Raw genomic sequence first — 19,130 nt, forward strand, 5'->3', positions numbered from 1 at the left:
GGAGGCCCAGTGAATGGAAGTGAAAAAATATGACATTAAATTAGTTATCAAAAAGAGATCACATGAGATGCAGCAGTTTTGGGGAAATTTGACTGTTTTCCCCACTTTACCAGAACCAGAAACAAAGAGGGAGGGTGGGGACACCTTTTCCCAAGCTTTGTCTTGGGGGGGAACCCCACAGTCTCAGACTTTTAAAACCCCTGATTTACGGGATGTAAGATAAATGGGTGAAATTGGACATGTTCAATATTAATAAACTTAGAATGGGGTTTGCGCGCTGTGCAGCAGTGAAATTAATTTGGGACCCCCAAAGACCCCTGGTTTGGGGGGAACCACTGACTGGCCTATCTATACCACCCATCCTCCTCAGCCTGGTGGTGGTAGTAGGCTACATGAGAGTTGTCTTCCTGTATGTGCGTCCATTGCAGGCAGCTGAGCAATGACTCTGACTGAGTCATGCAAAGAAAAAAAGAAAAGAAAAATGAGCCAGCGCCCTTGACATAAACGATTATGTAAAAGATACCCGCTGAAGCTAATTGTGTAATTCTTTATATAATAAAAACAAAAAGTCATGATCAACACAGGGGGGGGCAAAAAGAAAAAAAAGTGAACGCGACTCATCATCACGCAGGGTGGTACACGTGAACATCAGATAAGCGGGCAGCCAATGAGACACGCAGGGTTAGTGGCATCAATTTCCCCTCGACCAATTGCTATAAAACGACGTCGGAGGCTTTTTTAACCGGCATCAACATCAGCAGGCAGCAGCGTTGTTTGCTATTCGCATCTCGTTGTTATCGCACGGTGTCCGGAGCAGCATAGAGCCGCTACAGCAACTTCCTCATTAGGGAAAGTGGTCGGAGAGCAGCACGAGCACATCTCATACTAGCCTGCACGGTGAGTACGTAGGTAGGCTGGCACAGCGCGAGAGAGAGAGAGCGCGAGCGCAGCCATATTTCTGTGACTTCACTGTTACATTTGGAACATCTGCCGCTGCTTGCACCCGCCCCTCTCTGCATCCCGCTAAGCCTGTAGTACAGCTTTCTAACGTGCTGCTGTATATCGTGGTAACTGAGCACCATCTCTCTTCTCTCCCCATCTCTCTGCCTGCCTAGGTATTAGCTACAGAACAGAACCCCCCCCCCCCTCCTCGCGCAGCACCAAAAATGACAGAGACGGAGAGCAGCAGGAAGCATCACTCCAGCAGCAACAAGCAGCAGAACGGAGATGCCATGGTGGCAGAAGAAGCCTCCTCCTCGACGGGGGACGATGTGTTTGACGACACTTATCGGGAGAAAGCGGGTCCGAAGCCGCCGAGGAGGCTGGTGTGGAGAAACATCATCCTGATGTCGCTTTTACATGTCGCCTCACTCTATGGATTCGTACTGCTTCCTTCCGCGTCGGCGTTAACCCTTGCCTGGAGTAAGTAGTACCTCCACCAGCACACACAGTTAGCTAGTCTTCATTTTGTTGAGTTTACCCCCCCCCCCCCCTCTCTCTCTCTCTCTCTCTCTCTCTCTCTCTCTCTCTCTCTCTCTCTCTCTCTCTCTCTCTCTCTCTCTCTCTCTCTCTCTCTCTCTCTCTCTCTCTCTCTCTCTCTCTCTCTCACTGCCTGTGCTGGAGCTCGGCTACAGTCAGTACAGAATGTGCTGACCCAGTGTGTTCATTGCAAAGTGGGTGGTACAGCCCGGTGTTATAGCTCAGACTCGTGTTGTGTTGAATGGGCCTATATGAGTCATAACTACCTCTGTTCACCGTTTGCCTATAGGCATCTATTTTAGCACACACCTTCTCCAGAGCTCAGACCTGTGACGACGACAGGCTGCTGCACTAGTGCTGCAAACTGTTTGGGCTGTTTGGAATGTGTTGTTGTTGCCATTCAAATCCCCCCGTTTTATCCCAAATTAGAACCATCTGCATGTTTGTGGTGGTGGTGTCCAAACTGGCAACAGAATAATTAAAATGGTGTCGTGCCCCTCTATAGGTAGACTGGGTTAGTCGAGGCATGACTTGAATTAGTGAACAGCCTCAACTCTGTTTCCACTCTGTCACTTGCATAATTTTCCCCTCTCTTTGCAATGCTGAGCTGCATATTATTTCACTGGGAGGAAGACAAAGCACAATCGGCCCATTGCAATAGGCGTCCCATTGTGAGCTGCATGGCACCGCCAACAGAATGTTCTTTGCTGCTAGTCGCAGGCCCCCGGTTCTCAAATCCTTGGTAGCCTTGTCTGGCTTCACATAGAAACACATTCAGCAGTTTTACAACAACAAATGTGAGCAGAGCAGACCCCGCACGCACGTCGCACCCACTGTCCCATCTCCACCTAAACAACTCCTGCTGCTCCAGGGAGAGAGAGAGAGAGGCTTGGGAGAACATGACGTCCGTGTGATTCTTACTGTCATGGCTGTGAAGTGTGTCACAGTGTGGTGGCAACAGTTTTCCCTGAAGGTTTTCTGTATCTCTCTCTCTCTCCTAGCTGCAGTCTGCTTCGTCGTCAGTGCTCTGGGTATCACTGCGGGTGCGCACAGACTATGGAGCCACAGGTCCTACAAGGCCTCCTTACCCCTGCGAGTCTTCCTCGCTCTCGCCAACTCCATGGCCTTTCAGGTAAACACAAACTAATCCGATGGAGCCGTCGGTGTGAAATTAAGTCATGTCTTGTGTTGCATGTCTGGCAGGCATCGTGTCGGTGGTCGCCACATGTAACCACACCTCTCTCTCACTTTCTCTCTCTCTCTCTCTCTCTCTTTCATACTCTCTCTCTCTCTTTCATACTCACTCTCTCTCTCTCTCTTTCATACTCTCTCTCTCTCTCTCTCTCTTTCATACTCTCTCTCTGCAGAACGACATCTTCGAGTGGGCCAGAGACCACCGTGTACACCACAAGTACTCTGAGACGGATGCGGACCCTCACAACGCCGTGCGTGGTTTCTTCTTCTCCCACGTCGGTTGGCTGCTGGTTCGCAAGCATCCCGACGTCCTGGAGAAGGGCCGCAAACTGGAGCTGACGGACCTGAAGGCCGACGCAGTGGTCATGTTCCAGAGACGGTAAGAAAACCAGAGACGGACCTGAAGGCAGACACAGTGGTCATGTTCCAGAGACGGTAAGAAAACCAGAGACGGACCTGAAGGCAGACACAGTGGTCATGTTCCAGAGACGGTAAGAAAACCAGAGACGGACCTGAAGGCAGACACAGTGGTCATGTTCCAGAGACGGTAAGAAAACCAGAGACGGACCTGAAGGCAGACACAGTGGTCATGTTCCAGAGACGGTAAGAAAACCAGAGACGGACCTGAAGGCAGACACAGTGGTCGCGTTCCAGAGACTGTTCTAGTTCTAGTTTTGCTGGCACAGAACTGCCTTCCTGAGGGTAGTTTTGTTTTTTGGAAAAGATGCATTTCCAGGATGAGAGCGATCGGTGGTGATCGGATCCTCCTTGCCTGTTTCCTGACCCTGGCCTCATACAGCTCACTCGTTTCTCTGCTGTGTGTTTTCTTCACAGAAGTTTTTTTTTTTTTTTACGTCACCTTTACGTCCTCTTCACTGTTTTGTTGCCGTTCGTGGTTCTGAATGTGTCTCTGTAAAAGGTGCTCACATTTGGACTGAACAAACTGAGCTTCCGTTGGCCTGACATAATGAACTCGCTGTGAACTTTTAAGGTTCCTATGCAGGAGTGGCATTTTGAGATAATACCTGCCCTCGCAAGGCTGATAAACAGAGAATGTCTAATTACACATGTACAGGCAGTCTCCAGACACATGTGCAGGCAGTCTCCTGACACATGTGCAGGCAGTCTGCAGACACATGTACAGGCAGTCTCCAGACACATGTGCAGGCAGTCTCCAGACACATGTGCAGGCAGTCTCCACACACATGTGCAGGCAGTCTGCAGACACATGTGCAGGCAGTCTCCAGACACATGTGCAGGCAGTCTCCAGACACATGTACAGGCAGTCTGCAGACACATGTACAGGCAGTCACATGTGCAGGCAGTCTCCAGACACATGTACAGGCAGTCTCCAGACACATGTACAGGCAGTCACATGTGCAGGCAGTCTGCAGACACATGTGCAGGCAGTCACATGTGCAGGCAGTCTGCAGACACATGTACAGGCAGTCACATGTGCAGGCAGTCTGCAGACACATGTACAGGCAGTCTCCAGTCACATGTACAGGCAGTCACATGTGCAGGCAGTCTGCAGACACATGTGCAGGCAGTCTCCAGTCACATGTGCAGGCAGTCTGCAGACACATGTGCAGGCAGTCTCCAGACACATGTACAGGCAGTCACATGTGCAGGCAGTCTGCAGACACATGTGCAGGCAGTCTGCAGACACATGTACAGGCAGTCACATGTACAGGCAGTCTGCAGACACATGTACAGGCAGTCTCCAGTCACATGTACAGGCAGTCACATGTGCAGGCAGTCTGCAGACACATGTGCAGGCAGTCTCCAGACACATGTACAGGCAGTCACATGTGCAGGCAGTCTCCAGTCACATGTACAGGCAGTCACATGTGCAGGCAGTCTCCAGTCACATGTGCAGGCAGTCTGCAGACACATGTACAGGCAGTCACATGTGCAGGCAGTCTCCAGTCACATGTACAGGCAGTCACATGTGCAGGCAGTCTCCAGTCACATGTACAGGCAGTCACATGTGCAGGCAGTCTCCAGACACATGTGCAGGCAGTCTCCAGACACATGTACAGGCAGTCTCCAGTCACATGTACAGGGCAGGCAGTCACATGTGCAGGCAGTCTCCAGTCACATGTACAGGCAGTCTCCAGTCACATGTACAGGCGGTCACATGTGCAGGCAGTCTGCAGACACATGTGCAGGCAGTCTCGTCAGTGGAGTGATGTTGAAGATACTTTGAACTTTGAAACAGGCAGATGTCCCCAGACCACCCCTCCTGCCGACGAGCCCGGCTCATAAAACACTTATCAGATGACATTTGGGGTGGTTGTGGGGACACTAAGTGGGTGTAACTGTGAAAGCCTTTTATTGTTGGAGAGTCTCTGATCTGCTGTATGTTGCATCATAACGTAAACATTTTCTTCATAAATGGCGCTCATATACATGATCATGCCAGTGGAAAGTTTGCCAACAGTAGAGTAACATTAATAGCCAGCTAGCGGAACTATTCTCAAGTGGGCAAAGCCAGCAGCACCTGCTGTCAGCTGAGGCAGAGGATGAAGAGAGGATTGATGAAGCTCTCCTCCTCATCTCAAGTCAACGATGTGCTATCTATCATAAGTGATTGATTTGATAGTTCTACCCAACATTGGTTACAGTTGGTTACATTTGCTAATGGGCTATTTGTCACCTCTAACCTCTATTTTGTTAACTTAAATAAGTGCACTGCAGACGGGAGTGCAGATCTACTTGAGCAAACGGAGACAATGCAGACAATAATATTAGTTTTAAATAAACGTTCATTTAAAATTAGCAATTTTCTGAAAAATCTATTACTATTTATTATTAAATTGTATTTTTTAATAATTAAACAACAACAATAACATATCGGCATCATATATGGGCCACCCCGCTCTCTAAATATCTGCATTTGCCATGGGAAAAACCCATTTTCAGTCGAGCACTACTACAGTATGCAGCCTCAGATGAGCTTACCCAGATGCTTAAGGGACATATCAGGGCATTTGGTATCGGATGCTTTAGGGGAATAGCAGGATATTGGTATCAGGGCTCCTCCCATGACAGATGTGTTATTGAATTAGGCTGCACAACAGCTTGGAAATCTGATCAATAAATTCCAGCATTCTTGCGCTAGAAAGAATGTAGATGAACCGATAAGACTTCATGTGACTGATTTTGTGATGCAACCGCAGCCTGGTGCTTTCCCTCGTAGGGAGGCACTAGGCAGTGGCAGTGCTGCTGTGGTCGGAGTCGTGACTGTCTGTGTCTGCCGTGTCGTCCTCGGCTGTCTACTGCAAAAGACATGGATACATTGACTGCAGGCTAGAGAAAATGCACCAGGGAATTAACACTTTGTGGGTGTTATGACTTATTGTTGGCTCTGTCTGTGTGTGTGCATATGTCTTGTGGTTGAAAGTCAGTTCCTCTCTGGCCCAAGCTGTACAGGAAGTTGTAGTCTGGGTCAATGGCGTGCGAACACTTTAGGGCAGATCCACCGATAGGGTTTGTGCCAGGGACCGAGTCACACCATGCCCTCGCAGCGGGCAGCGACTGGCCCATTTGGTCGACTCTGGAAGCGGGCCCAGATTTGTATCGCTGCTCTCAGGGACAGATCATTACCATCCACCAGAGCCAGCTGATCAGAAGGTCCTGACAATGTGTTAAAGTGCAAATGGAGATATAATGTATTAACATGTTTCCAATTGCTCACTGGGATTACATTTGTGGCCTTTTGGATTTGTTTTTGTCCATTCAATGAGTGCCTGTTCTGGAAATGAAACACATTTGATACAAACTCCCCCCCCCCCCCCCCAATCCTGGCGTTCTCCTATGTCGCGTGCATGGTCGGGTGTTGTACACAAAGATCATATATACGGAAGATGAACACTCCAACTTCCTTGACGGCAACATCCACATTTTTCTTCTCACCAATTCTCAATGGCTTCCTTGTTTTGCTCGGGAGTACAAAAAAACTTTTTTACATTTGTCTGTGCAGCCCACCACCACACAACAGCTTTTAGCTATGTTTAATTCAAGGTATGACGCTGGTGTGTGGAAGTGAACGGGTGTGGCCTATTTCATGCAGTGTCTCTATGGAGTGACTGGTGTTCACTGTCTTGCTTATATGGGATTTATACAGGCACATATTTTATTTTGTGTCACAGATACAACGTATTAATTTTTGGACAAATCCGAAATCTTAAAAAAAAATATTCATATCACATATGTGGTTAACACTGTGTGCAAATGCAGCCCCTGACAGTTCCAGACGTTCTCACCTGACCGTAGTTTGCTCAATTCTAATAGTCATCTCTCACCTCAGGCACTACAAGCTGTCCGTGCTGCTCCTCTGCTTCCTGATGCCCATGTTGGTGCCCTGGTACCTGTGGGGGGAGTCCCTGGCCGTGGGCTACTTCCTCCCTGGACTCCTGAGATACACGGTGGTGCTGAACGCCACCTGGCTGGTCAACAGCGCTGCACACATGTGGGGAAACAGGCCTTATGACCAGACCATCAACCCCAGGGAAAACCCATTCGTTGCATTCAGCGCCTGTGGTAAGAAAAAGGGAGGCTTCTACTGCCTATGGGAATCCTTTTTATTGAAGTTATTTTTTGCAATAATAACAATCTGTTTTATTAATTGGACCTAATCTGCTCATGTTAGGATTACTGTAGCATGTCATTTGGTGTCTTTTTGTGCTTTTGGCACATTTGAATGACATTTCCATGACTGGCTGAATGCTTGTCATGCCCAGTTTGCCACACCGGGGGCTCTGTTAAAGTTGATGCATGCAGTCTGGCATTCACGGTGGGCGGAAGCTTGCTAATCCAGACAGCTAATGTTGATTTTGTTCAGGATATCCCCCTGTTTTAGTACGGAGAGGTGCTCAGCTTTGTAGCAGTATGTTGTAAAGCTGGCCACTGAGATGATGGTTCTAGTTGCATCTCTTTTGGTTTGCATATACAGTATACAGTTTCATTTGCAGATAGGCCAGTGCTTTATTGAACCAGCTGCACACGGGTGCATAATAAGTATTATGCAAAATAGTCATCAGTCTGCTGATTTATTTCTAAAGACTAACTGATAAAAACATCAGATCTTTCTTCAACTCCAGATGGTTTAACTTTGATCTCGGTGTAAAATAATTTCCCCGGGCTTTTTCCACCTAAACGCTCTCCTTTGTCCAAAACTCCCTCTCTCCAACAGCTGATCAACCCAATCGCCAGAATGATACATTGGCATTTGACATGATATTATGTATCAACATCAATTTGAAACAAAACTGCAAAATATGGTTCTAAAAATGGCATTTTACGTCTATAATCGCAGCATAAATTTGAAACAAAAGACTGGTTAATTTGAAAACATCACTGCCTTTCCAACGTTAACGCAAATAAAACAACTTTTATTAGGTTTAGGCAAGTAAAACAACTTTGTTAGGTTTAAGCAACTTGTTTAGGCAGCTAAAGCGACTTGGTTAGGGTTATGGTTGGGGTTAAAACCAAAAGTAAAAACACGTTCCTCCCTCGCTCTCACCTGCAAGACAGTGACACTACAGGACAGTTCTGGTGGTTTGTAAATTAGTGTGGACACTTACAGATTTGGAAAACAAACTGGAATTGCCTGCTGTCCGAACACGGCCTCAGGACAAAATGATCAGTCACATGCTGTCAGGATATCCAACATGCAAAATGAGTGTGAAGCAGTTCCAAATAATACATTTAATTACCATAGCTTGTTGTATCCTCAACAGATATTGGTATATTAGTCGATTGGCAGAAAATTAATGGCAAAATATTTGTTTTATCATCGATTAATAATTTGGACTAATTTTTAGGGGGGGGGGGGGGGACTAAATTCTATTGTTCCAGCTTCTTAAATGTGAATATTTTCTGGTTTCTTTAGTCTTCTATGACGGTAAACTAATTATCTTTGGGTTATGGACGGTTGGTCAGGACAAAAGAAGACATTTGAGGATGTAATCTTGGGCTTTGGGGAAAAAGTGATAGACATTTTTCACCATTTTCTAACATATTATAGACCAAACGACTAATCGATTAGTAGAGAAAATAATCAACAGATTAATCGACAATGAAAATAATCGTAAGTTGCAGCTACCCACAACTGTTATTTTTGAATTGATGCTTATGAACCTACTTGCTAATTGGTGCATATTCTCCTCCTACATCACATTAAGTCTGTGATATTGTCAATATTTAGCATATGTGGGCAATGTTTGTTCTCTGTTCTCTCCGTTTAAATTTGTCACACTGATGATGTAATCAGTGATGTCATAAATCACTGATGTCATAAGTGTTGTCATCAGTGATGTCACTTGAGCAATTGTGCATTGTGACATCATCAGTGATGTCATGAGAGCAATTGGGATGTCATCAGTGATGTGAAGTTGTGACATCATCTGTGACGTCATAGGAGCATAAGGAATCCTAGGAATCGATGCCTAGTCACAATAAATACGACTGTTTGTTTTCACAGAATTGTGGCGTGCAGTGAACATTGTAAAATCACTAAAGCACGGCCTCTTGGGGCTTATTGCTTAATTGGAAACCTAGCTTATTTCCTGTCGGCTATTGTATTAGCAAACACTGCAACAGGAAGTGAGATAGGGGCAACTTAGAATGTTGAGTCAATGTTGAGTCTTCTATACCTGTCTTTTCTTCTTGATTTCCAGGAGAGGGCTTCCACAACTACCACCACACGTTCCCCTTTGACTACTCCACCAGTGAGTTCGGCTACAAGCTCAACCTCACCACTTGCTTCATAGACCTCATGTGCTTCCTGGGTTTGGCCAAGGACCGCAAGAGCGCATCCAAGGAAATGATCACCGCTCGGGTGCAGCGCACAGGTGACGGCCACTTCAAGAGTGGCTGAGTTGCGCGCCACGTGGCATAACTCCGTAGTAGATCCCAGCTTGTCAGACCAAGAAAGAGCTTAGCAACAGTTAGAGCAGCGTTTGGGTGGGGCCGTAGTGGTGGAGTGGTGGTTGCCATGGCTCTGATCTCTGCTTTCTGTTCATGAGTTAAACCTGTTCCTGAGACTAATATCGGCTTTAAACGGTCCTAGACCTTTCCATGAATTGTTATTATTTTTGTTTATGTTTTTGAAATATCTTCTCAAATTATTAGCCAGTGATGCAAGCACAGCGTTTTCACTATAATATCAGACAGGCAGTAGGAGAATGAGAGAGGCAGGTTGGGATGTCAATGGCCTAATGGCCGACAATATGTCAACCAAACAAGTCTGTGAGCAGTGATGAGAGAATATTAACCTCTTATTTATTCATGTGCTATTTATTAATACTCTGTGGCACTTTGGAATCTTCTGTGAAAACCTTTTTTTGAAAGGTGAGATTTATTTACAGGCAAGATTTAATCACATGTCTGTTCAATTGGGGCCGTTTGCTCTAACTTGTGGGGATAAAGTCGTGCTTTGCTTCATTCCATAGGGGTGGAGATGAATCTTGATATTTTGTTCAGTTTGATTGTTTTCGGTTCAAGTTTTTGTTATTTTGTTTTAGTAGTCTTACTAAATCATAAGCTGATTGTGTTTTAAGGCCAACGCCCAGAAAGTCAACGTACTGTGGAACTGCAGTTTGTCAGCTGCGTTATACTTTGTGATAATAATTAGTCGTCCCATATCCAAGGTGCTCTTGAAGAGTCTTCTTGGAGGACGAAGTTCTCTGGATCTTAGGGTTTGTGTATAACACAATGTATACCTCCTGGTGGAGTGAAGGCGCGTGCAAGTTCAGTTTAACACCTGAAGCTGTGGCTGGTCGCCCCCTGCCCTGTCGTCATATTGAAACATTGGTCAGGACTCGTAGCCCAAATGCCTTATGAGGGTCATGTACTTTCCAGTTGCACATGAAGGCACCACCTGTCCTCCTTATGAGGGTCATGTACTTTCCAGTTGCACATGAAGGCACCACCTGTCTCAAAGCAGACATGTGCAACTTCTTGAAATTAATTAGGGCTTGAAATTGCTGTCCAATCACGGTTGTGTTGTGACTGTCGCTACTATTTGTAAGAAGAAATTAGAAAAAATAAATCCCTTATCATACAACATTTATAATGAAAGAAAGGGACCATTTAAAAAAAGGGTAATGATGGTGGATAGATTTTTGCATAAGTAAACATATATTTTGTTCTAAAACAAGATCCAAACTTGTTATCTCGTTAATGATATTCTCTCATTAATTGTTGTAATATTTGTCACACTTGCTCTTTTTCAGTGCAATTATTTTTTACAGTGTTAACTTCTTGAAGTTGGAATGCCTTAAAAAACTGGCACATTTTTTTCAAGGAATGTTTTTTGCCCACTGTATGTACCGTAAATAAACCAAATTTTCTACTTGTGCAAAAGCTTTGCTGTTGTTCTTGTTGGTATTCTGTAATACTCCTAAACTGAATTGAATAGGTCTGTTGTACTGTTTCTGTAACATTCTGTGTTCATCAATGGCTTGGTGACAGTGACATAGGTTTTTATTAATGAATAGTTATTTTATAGATATATATTTAAAAAAAGACCTGTGTGACGAGTCGTCTACAGAGGACAAATAAACTGTGTTCCAAAAGCATCCCAAAACGACACCTTAAGAACAATCAAAAACGTTCTGACTTTTTGGAAGTATGGTCCTATTGTTTTATCGTGCGTGTAATTTTTGACACATGGAGTGGATTATGGATAGCATCTCCAATGTCTCCCCGGCCTTTCAACAAAACCTGTTTTGGGACGTCTTGTACTTGTTAATGATACTGTTGTGTGTCTACGTGCCACGCTGATGGCGATCATCCTCTGCTGGTCATGCTCAGCTCGCTTATGGCACACAAAGCACAATGTTGTAAGACAACTTGTGATAGGCTACCACACCATGCACATTTAAAATACTTCCAGGTGTTATTTTAACCATTTGCTCTCCAGGATTGGGTGGTCAGGAAATTCTGTTTTATAATTCTTTAAGTAGGATAATGACATCATGGTCATGCATTTAAGTCTGTTTCCATCATGGTGCAGAATGCTGGCCTAGTGGTTACAGTAGGTTCTCCATTCTTCACCTGGATGAATTTATCCCCATCAATCGCTATTAGCATGCAAGCCTCTGTCCTGCTGAAGTGCCCTTGAGCAAATCACTGAAACCCTACCAGCTCCAGAGGCGCTGCTCTGTAGACCCTGACCACTGACCGGCAAAAAATTAAAATGTCCTTACTGGGATCAATAAAGCAGCATTCTCTTATTGATCATATCAAATCATCAGTACTCTCAGCCTAACGAGCAATGTTTTTTTAAGAATCTGTGCACTTGCGCCATCTGCTGGAGAGTATCTTTAAGGCAAGTTAGAAGTGATATAATCCTTGTTATAAATGGGGTAAAAAAAAAAGATTTGAATGTTTGTCAGATAGTCTTTGGCAAGGTGTTGCGCTACAGGACAGAGTAGTCCAGATGCATGGTCCCACTCGGGTGGGTCTGTCTGGCTGGGGGAGCTGCATAGGCCCAGGCAGTGACATCAGCCCTCTCTCCATTGGCTGCTGGGCGGTCAGACCATCCTCTCCAAGGCATCTAACACGTCTGTGTGGTCCCTGCCAGGTTTAGCCCAGACACTTCACTGTGGTCTGTCACACCACCACTCTTTTTAAACCAGCCACTAGTGTCAAAGTGCACACAGGCACTTGTGTGACATACTGTTAAAATATGTAGGCTATAGGTTAGCCTGGTTGTTATTCAGGAAAACGCTGTGTCAATTGATCATATGGGCGTTCTGGATCTTGCTCGACCACACCCACGTTTGTCATGCGCACATAAACATTTCCATAAGTTTTGAATGGCATAGCCTCTATGCTCTCGGTGGTGGAGGAGGTGCAGTGTGTGTGTGTGTGTGTGGGGGGGGGGGGGGGTTGGGGTAGGTCAGCGAAGCAATAACCTACAGGTATGTCACTGCAAATATGCCTACAGATAGAAGCACTGCTATTTTTGCACATATTTCTGTGGAAGGTTGTTTGCTGAGGTTTCTGGTTTAGTTTCTCGAGTCTGTGCATGTGTGCGTGTGTGTGTGTGTGTGTGTGTGTGTGTGTGTGTGTGTGTGTGATAAGAGTCCATGTCCTGGGCCTTGTTGAGACCAGAGCCAGGCTGCAGACAGGAAGAAGCTGTTCTTGTGGCGTGTTTTGGACCTGACTCCTGACCACAGGGGGGGAGTGTTTCAGAAAAGTTTTGTTTCCAGGATGGGAGGGCTCAGCCACAATCTTCCCTTCATCAGTTCGGTTATGTTTATATCCCCTTATCACAAGCATGTCTCAAAGGGCTGACATAGCATCGTCACAGTCATTATACTACATCATATATCTACAGTACACACAACATAGGTTACATACACAACATACTATTATGGATGATAATCAAAGCTGTTTTGGAAACTGATCTATACAACATGCTGTAAAGTAGTGGAACCATTAACATCCATGCAGACCAGTATCACCTGTTATCAGTGTTGGGCAAGTAACTCAGGAAGTGTAATTAGTTACACATGACTGATTACTCATTTAAAAAGTAATACAATTACTTTACTTATTACTTGGTATCAAAAGTAATTAGTTACGTTAGTCAGTACTTTGCTTTAGCTACCCCCCCTTCCGTATGTGACGTACAACCTGTTTAGCCAGCTCATTTTAGAACTGACTCCACTTCATTGGAACAATAATTACGCTTACAGGGGGAGTCAGCTATCTGCCAGACTTCGTTTTAGTGTTTTAGTCCAGTGCGCTGGAGAAAGTAATGCAGTAACTTGAAGTTACTTGGATTAGTAACTGTAATATAATTACTTTTAGGAAATTGTAATCCCTTACATTACTAGTCACTGGGGAAAGTAATACAATTACACTAGGTTACTGCCCAACACTGATTATAATACAATACATTAACACATTTCGCTGCCTCCCCCCCCCCCCCCTCTCTCTCTCTCTCTCTCTCTCTCTCTCTCTCTCTCTCTCTCTCTCTCTCTCTCTCTCTCTCTGAGGGGAACGTATGCCAGTGGAGGGTTGACCAAACTGTTGAAATCCTGGGCCAATATTTAACCATGGTCCTCAGCCTATGCATTTCATCATAGCATCAGTGTGTCTTTATTGACCCCTGGATGATCACTCTTCACAGATAGCAGCAGGGCACACTGTACCTTTGCTCGGTGGACTGATCAACTGATGGAGCCTCGCCCGGCTTCGTCACCGTCAGGCTGGAAAGGTGCCCCTCTTATCAATCACTTTGATCATTGTCTTGCCTCAAACTATTTGAACAGTGTCAATGTGTGTTTCTACTATATCAACACTTTTTAGTTAAAGAGTGTGGTGCAGGTTAATCTTTTTTATGAATTAGCATTTATTATTTATTCATGATTAGTAGGAACAAACAAACAAACAAAAAACAGATTTTTATGGGCCCCCAGGGGAGAAATATGGAGAAAAGGGTGGCTTTCTAAATGGGCGATCTCCTCTTGGGATATCACTTGTTCCTGGATGTTCTGCTGGGGCCGACAGCAGGACGTTCTGCTGGGGCCGACAGCAGGACGTTCTGCTGGGGCCGACAGCAGGACGTTCTGCTGGGGCCGACAGCAGGACGTTCTGCTGGGGCCGACAGCAGGACGTTCTGCTGGGGCCGACAGCAGGATGTTCTGCTGGGGCCGACAGCAGGATGTTCTGCTGGGGCCGACAGCAGTGCTTTACAAAAACCAGTCTAGATGCAGCTATATGTGTGATTTGACCCCCCCCCCCCCCAAACACACACACACACACACACACACACACACACACACACACACACACACACACACACACACACACACACACACACACACACACACACACACACACACACACACACACACACACGTGGCCTCCAACCTGCACCATGCTCTTTATAGCCATCCACATTTGCATCATCATTTGGGTCCAAAGGTCCAAAAGTACTTTGTGATATTTTGGTGAAACTTTGTTTACGCGTCATGCCCTCTTCTCTCCCTCGCCACTGGGTTGGGCTTTATCAGCAGATTTCCACCCCGGAGACTAGTTGCGGCCCCCCGCTGGGTTCCCATGCTCTGGTGTTTCCTCTGCTGAGCTGAGCTGAGCTGAGCTGAGCTGAGCTGAGCTGAGCTGAGCTGATCCCTCTGATGCTCCTCTCTGCAGAGATCCATGGCCGCCCAGGGGATTGACCACCCTGCTGAGCCCCAACAGCTCCTATCTCCATCCTGCTGATATACCACACACAGCCCCGCTCTCTTCTTCTCTCCACACAAACAAAGCATCTCCGGAAGAGCTAGAGACTGTTGCAAATGCAAGGCACGCGTCTCCCCCCATGACCGGAAGATTTTTCTGTAAATAGTTTGGATGTTTTTAGAATTTAAATTGGCAATGCATTAGTGCACGTCGTGTAACGGTGGATAGCAAAGTCATCATCGTGCACGATGACGCCGCAGTAACGGCAGATTTCCGTCGATTTTTGTGAACTAATTTGGGAGTGACCCATAGATCGTCCACTCGCCTGTTCTCTCACATTCATGCTGACCTCTTGACCCTCTAGGTGTTGTGTGTCCAGAACCTCTAAGCCGCAAATCCTATTAGTCAAGAAGTCTCTGGAGCATCAAAGTACTTTTCCCCATTTCTCATCGATTGCGTCATCAATTTGCAACACCGAGTGAATCTCGCCCCGTCTTTTTTTAATTAAATCTATTTATGGAACCAAATGACGAGTAGCGGCACAAAGGTATTCATTTAAACAAACGCAGGTGAGAGGCTAAACATCAATGGTGGTATACATTAATAGCTTAAACACAAAAATCTAAATCGGACCGTAATCAATAATTGTATTGCCGGTGTCACGTAATAAAATGGACGGTCCAAGCTGTGACCATGGTGGTGTCACCTCTCTCTTCCCGGCACCTTGGGCTCATGCCTCATTACAAACTGGAGCTGGCAGGGCCCGGCACCCCCACCCAGACCCCCAGAGGGCTAAGACGGAGGAGGGCCGGAAGTTCAGTCCCCTCGGCTCGAGGTCGTGTCGACCTCTGGGTGGGGGGGGGGGGGAGTGGGGCCCCTGCTGCTTGAGGGTCTCTGAGCACCATCGCTCCGTGTTTGACGTCGCTTCACGCGTGCTCATCAAGGGGGAAGCTATGGGATTGTGGACATGCGATGTGTACATCTTTCACTTCCTCTTCCTCCCTTCTTCGTGGGTGTTTGTTTGCATGCGTTTGTGTGTGGTGATGCATTGCATATCGTATGTGTGCACTTTTGGTTTCTGTCTTCTTCTTCTTGTGTGATGTAGCACATTTTATTGCTGCTGTCGTCTGGGCCAGGTCTCCCTTGTAAAAGAGATCTTGTATCTCAATGGGACTTCCTGGTTAAACAAAGGTGAAATAAATTTGAAGGCATGTGATTGGCAGAGAGGGGGGGAGACTGTGACAAAGAATGAAATGGAGAGCGAGAGACTGAGACTGCATGTTTTGTCTGTGTTTAAGGCTTTTGTCTAGTCGGTCTGGTTGTTGGTCATATGAAGCTCTGTCCATATAAAAATGATGTTTATATCGTTTTTATTTATATTGTCTGTAGAGACCAAGGACCACAATGGCAACAAGTCCCTTGTCTTTATTGTGCTATCCTCAATGTTTATAAGATGCATGTATTTTGTAGGATGTATTTTAATCAGTGTAAAATAAAATAAAATAAACTAAATTCCAGATCAATCTTTGAGGAGAAGTACAGCAGGGTTGAGGAGGTTAAGGACTCTATGGTCAGTGCTTCTCTAATGTTCTGATGTTCTGTCCCTCAGGCCGCGTAAGTCTCCTCCATCCTGTCAGAGCAGAGTGAGCATGCAGATCAGGACCTGAAGGTTAAGCATGGTATTATCTTCATATCCCACCCACTAGCAGAGGATTAGTCTTCTTAACGCTGCACTTTCATCTCTGCTGCAGATGCAGAATTGACCCTGACTGGACAAGTGGACAGTGTCACAGGTGTGACTGGACAAGTGGACAGTGTCACAGGTGTGACTGAACAAGTGGACAGTGTCACAGGTGTGACTGAACAAGTGGACAGTGTCACAGGTGTGTCAAACAGTTGGGCTTTTAAATGTGAGGCTTTCCTACCCACCCACCGAGTGCTGTCAGCAGGTACTGTCCTGCCACACCAAGGCAGATGTCTTCCTAATAGTATATGTCCTTATTTTACATATGGGAATATATCATAAATAATATTACCTTTCATAAACAACATGCAGCTTACAGTGCTTTACACCAATAGAAGATAAACAGATACAATTATGTAAAATTGCGAGCAAAATACATTGGTAAAAAAGAAAGAAAGATAAGAATATGCAAATAAATAGCCAAAGTGCATTGGATTAAAAGAACACAATCACACACACAAAAAATAAAAACTACTAACTAAACTGAAAAGATGCATTTTTAGCAGTCGCTTGTAAGCTTGTGCTTACAGACCTTCTACCTCTAACATTCTTTGGTAGGGTGTAGGCGATTTGGGAAATTTTCTATTCAGAGCGTACCAGCATAATGTCGGTATCTATCACTCAGATTATTAACAAAGGACAAAATCTGAAATAATACATTGTTCCAATCTGCACACCATGTTGAAATTGGCTTTATTTATTTATATTTAGGTCCTAATTACTCTGATAGCCTATATTGTGAATCCACCTTTTGTGGTTCTTCGGTACAAGGGAGGCTCCTCACGAGTTCCTCCCTGTCACAGTGCAGACTGCAGAGCCTCCACAGAGCAGCAGTCTGTCACAGTGCAGACTGCAGACAGAGCCTCCACAGAGCAGCAGTCTGTCACAGTGCAGACTGCAGACAGAGCCTCCACAGAGCAGCAGTCTGTCACAGTGCAGACTGCAGACAGAGCCTCCACAGAGCAGCAGTCTGTCACAGTGCAGACTGCAGACAGAGCCTCCACAGAGCAGCAGTCTGTCACAGTGCAGACTGCAGACAGAGCCTCCACAGAGCAGCAGTCTGTCACAGTGCAGACTGCAGCAGAGCCTCCACAGAGCAGCAGGGCAGGGGTATGGCATGCTGGTGGTTCCTTTGTTGGTGAGAAGGTTTTGCTGCATGGTAGCTGCATGGCAGCCAGGCAGAGCAATCCATCCAGCCCACTAGGGGTCACCAGAGAAGGGAGGAGTTTTGATTATGATCATTATTTGGTCAATAAGATGTCAACAAGGTGTTTCCTTGACACTTTATTGAGTAAAAAAGAGAAAGGTGCAGAATTGAAACGCCCCCTTCTCAATGGGACCTGTAATCTCCTCTTTCATGTGCCATCTCAACTGAAGGGCCCTTGGCTCCGGCTGCCTGGCTGCTGCGCCTGGCACTTTTTACCCGCAGGTGGGGTGAGTATCCTCGCAGGCATTTGTTTATAAAAACCCACTTGTTTGGGGCACAATACTTGAACTAACTTCTTTTGAGGGAACAGTGTGAATCTGCGCAAAGCCTTTTCCCAACCCCCTTTGGAAGGCGACGGCCCATTGAGAGCCGAAGAAGAAGGGATTATACCTTCCCTCGACAGCGGTGCATTTCCGAGAGGGCTGATTAGCTCGGCATTCATTGTTAAATGGAGCAAAGGAAGGCCCTAGAGGAGTGAAAGGAGCCAAATAGGTGGGCCCGGCAATAAAACAGCCGCAGGGAAGCCCAGCACAGCACAGCACAGGCATCCCCGACTTTTCCCAACGTTTCTTTCCCCCTCATGCGCTCCTGAGGAGGGGCGGCGTGAAAAAGGAGATTAGCATAGAAAATTAGAGGCGGGAGGATTTTTTTTAAAGGGCAATTTGCCTCATGCCCTCCACCCGCACAGCCCCACTCTGTCTGGACAAAGTTAATTAAACTAGTATTAAACAGTAAAGAAACGTCCAAGCGCTGAGGAGTTAGGGGGGCTCTTTGAGGATTACCAGAGGTATTTGTAGAGGCGAAATTGAGAAAGGCGCGATGGAAGGAAGAGCATGGTGAAAAGTTTGTGTTATGCTGTGTGTTGCTTTGCCCCAGGGTATCCTATCTATCCCTAGCCCCGTCGTCGGAACTCTTTCGGCTAGCTATGCTAGCTACCCTAGAAAGTCTTTCTAGGGTAGCTAGCACGACCTAGCCCCGTCGTCGGAACTCTTTCGGCTAGGCTAGCACGACCTAGCCCCGTCGTCGGAACTCTTTCGGCTAGCTATGCTAGCTACCCTAGAAAGTCTTTCGGCTAGCTATGCTAGCTACCCTAGAAAGTAGGGCTAGTATAGCTAGCCGAAAGACGGGGCTAATCTATCCCCAATGTGAACACTGTGAAGAAATAAGGTTCTGTGTACCCGCGGACCATCAATGGATGCGTATGGTCTGAAGAAGCGGAGCGTTGTTCAAAGTGAAAGATATTGATAGTATTCTGTTACATCACTACACATCTTGGTAGGAGAATAACAGGTGATTGCAATC

At 46.0% G+C, this 19,130-nt stretch overlaps 1 protein-coding gene across 1 annotated transcript; it reads left to right on the forward strand.

Annotated features, from left to right (window-relative positions):
- Positions 1 to 757: 757 nt before the first annotated feature.
- scdb (stearoyl-CoA desaturase b) lies at positions 758 to 11,031 on the forward strand. Its single transcript, XM_083658085.1, has 6 exons — positions 758 to 897; positions 1,116 to 1,422; positions 2,481 to 2,611; positions 2,847 to 3,052; positions 6,986 to 7,218; positions 9,357 to 11,031. Exons 2-6 carry the CDS (start codon positions 1,167 to 1,169, stop codon positions 9,554 to 9,556), a joined length of 1,026 nt encoding a protein of 341 aa, XP_083514211.1. The 5' UTR covers positions 758 to 897; positions 1,116 to 1,166; the 3' UTR covers positions 9,557 to 11,031.
- Positions 11,032 to 19,130: the final 8,099 nt, after the last annotated feature.

Source organism: Poromitra crassiceps, assembly GCF_964638095.1.
Source record: "Poromitra crassiceps genome assembly, chromosome: 22".
In the NCBI taxonomy this organism is placed as follows: Eukaryota; Metazoa; Chordata; class Actinopteri; order Beryciformes; family Melamphaidae; genus Poromitra; species Poromitra crassiceps.

Coding starts and splice junctions, on each gene's coding strand:
- scdb (XM_083658085.1), top strand. CDS start 1,167: ATGACAGAGACGGAGAGCAGCAGGAAGCATCACTCCAGCAGCAACAAG. Junction 1,423..2,480: donor GGCGTTAACCCTTGCCTGGA/GTAAGTAGTACC, acceptor TCTCTCTCCTAG/CTGCAGTCTGCTTCGTCGTC. Junction 3,053..6,985: donor GTGGTCATGTTCCAGAGACG/GTAAGAAAACCA, acceptor CTCTCACCTCAG/GCACTACAAGCTGTCCGTGC.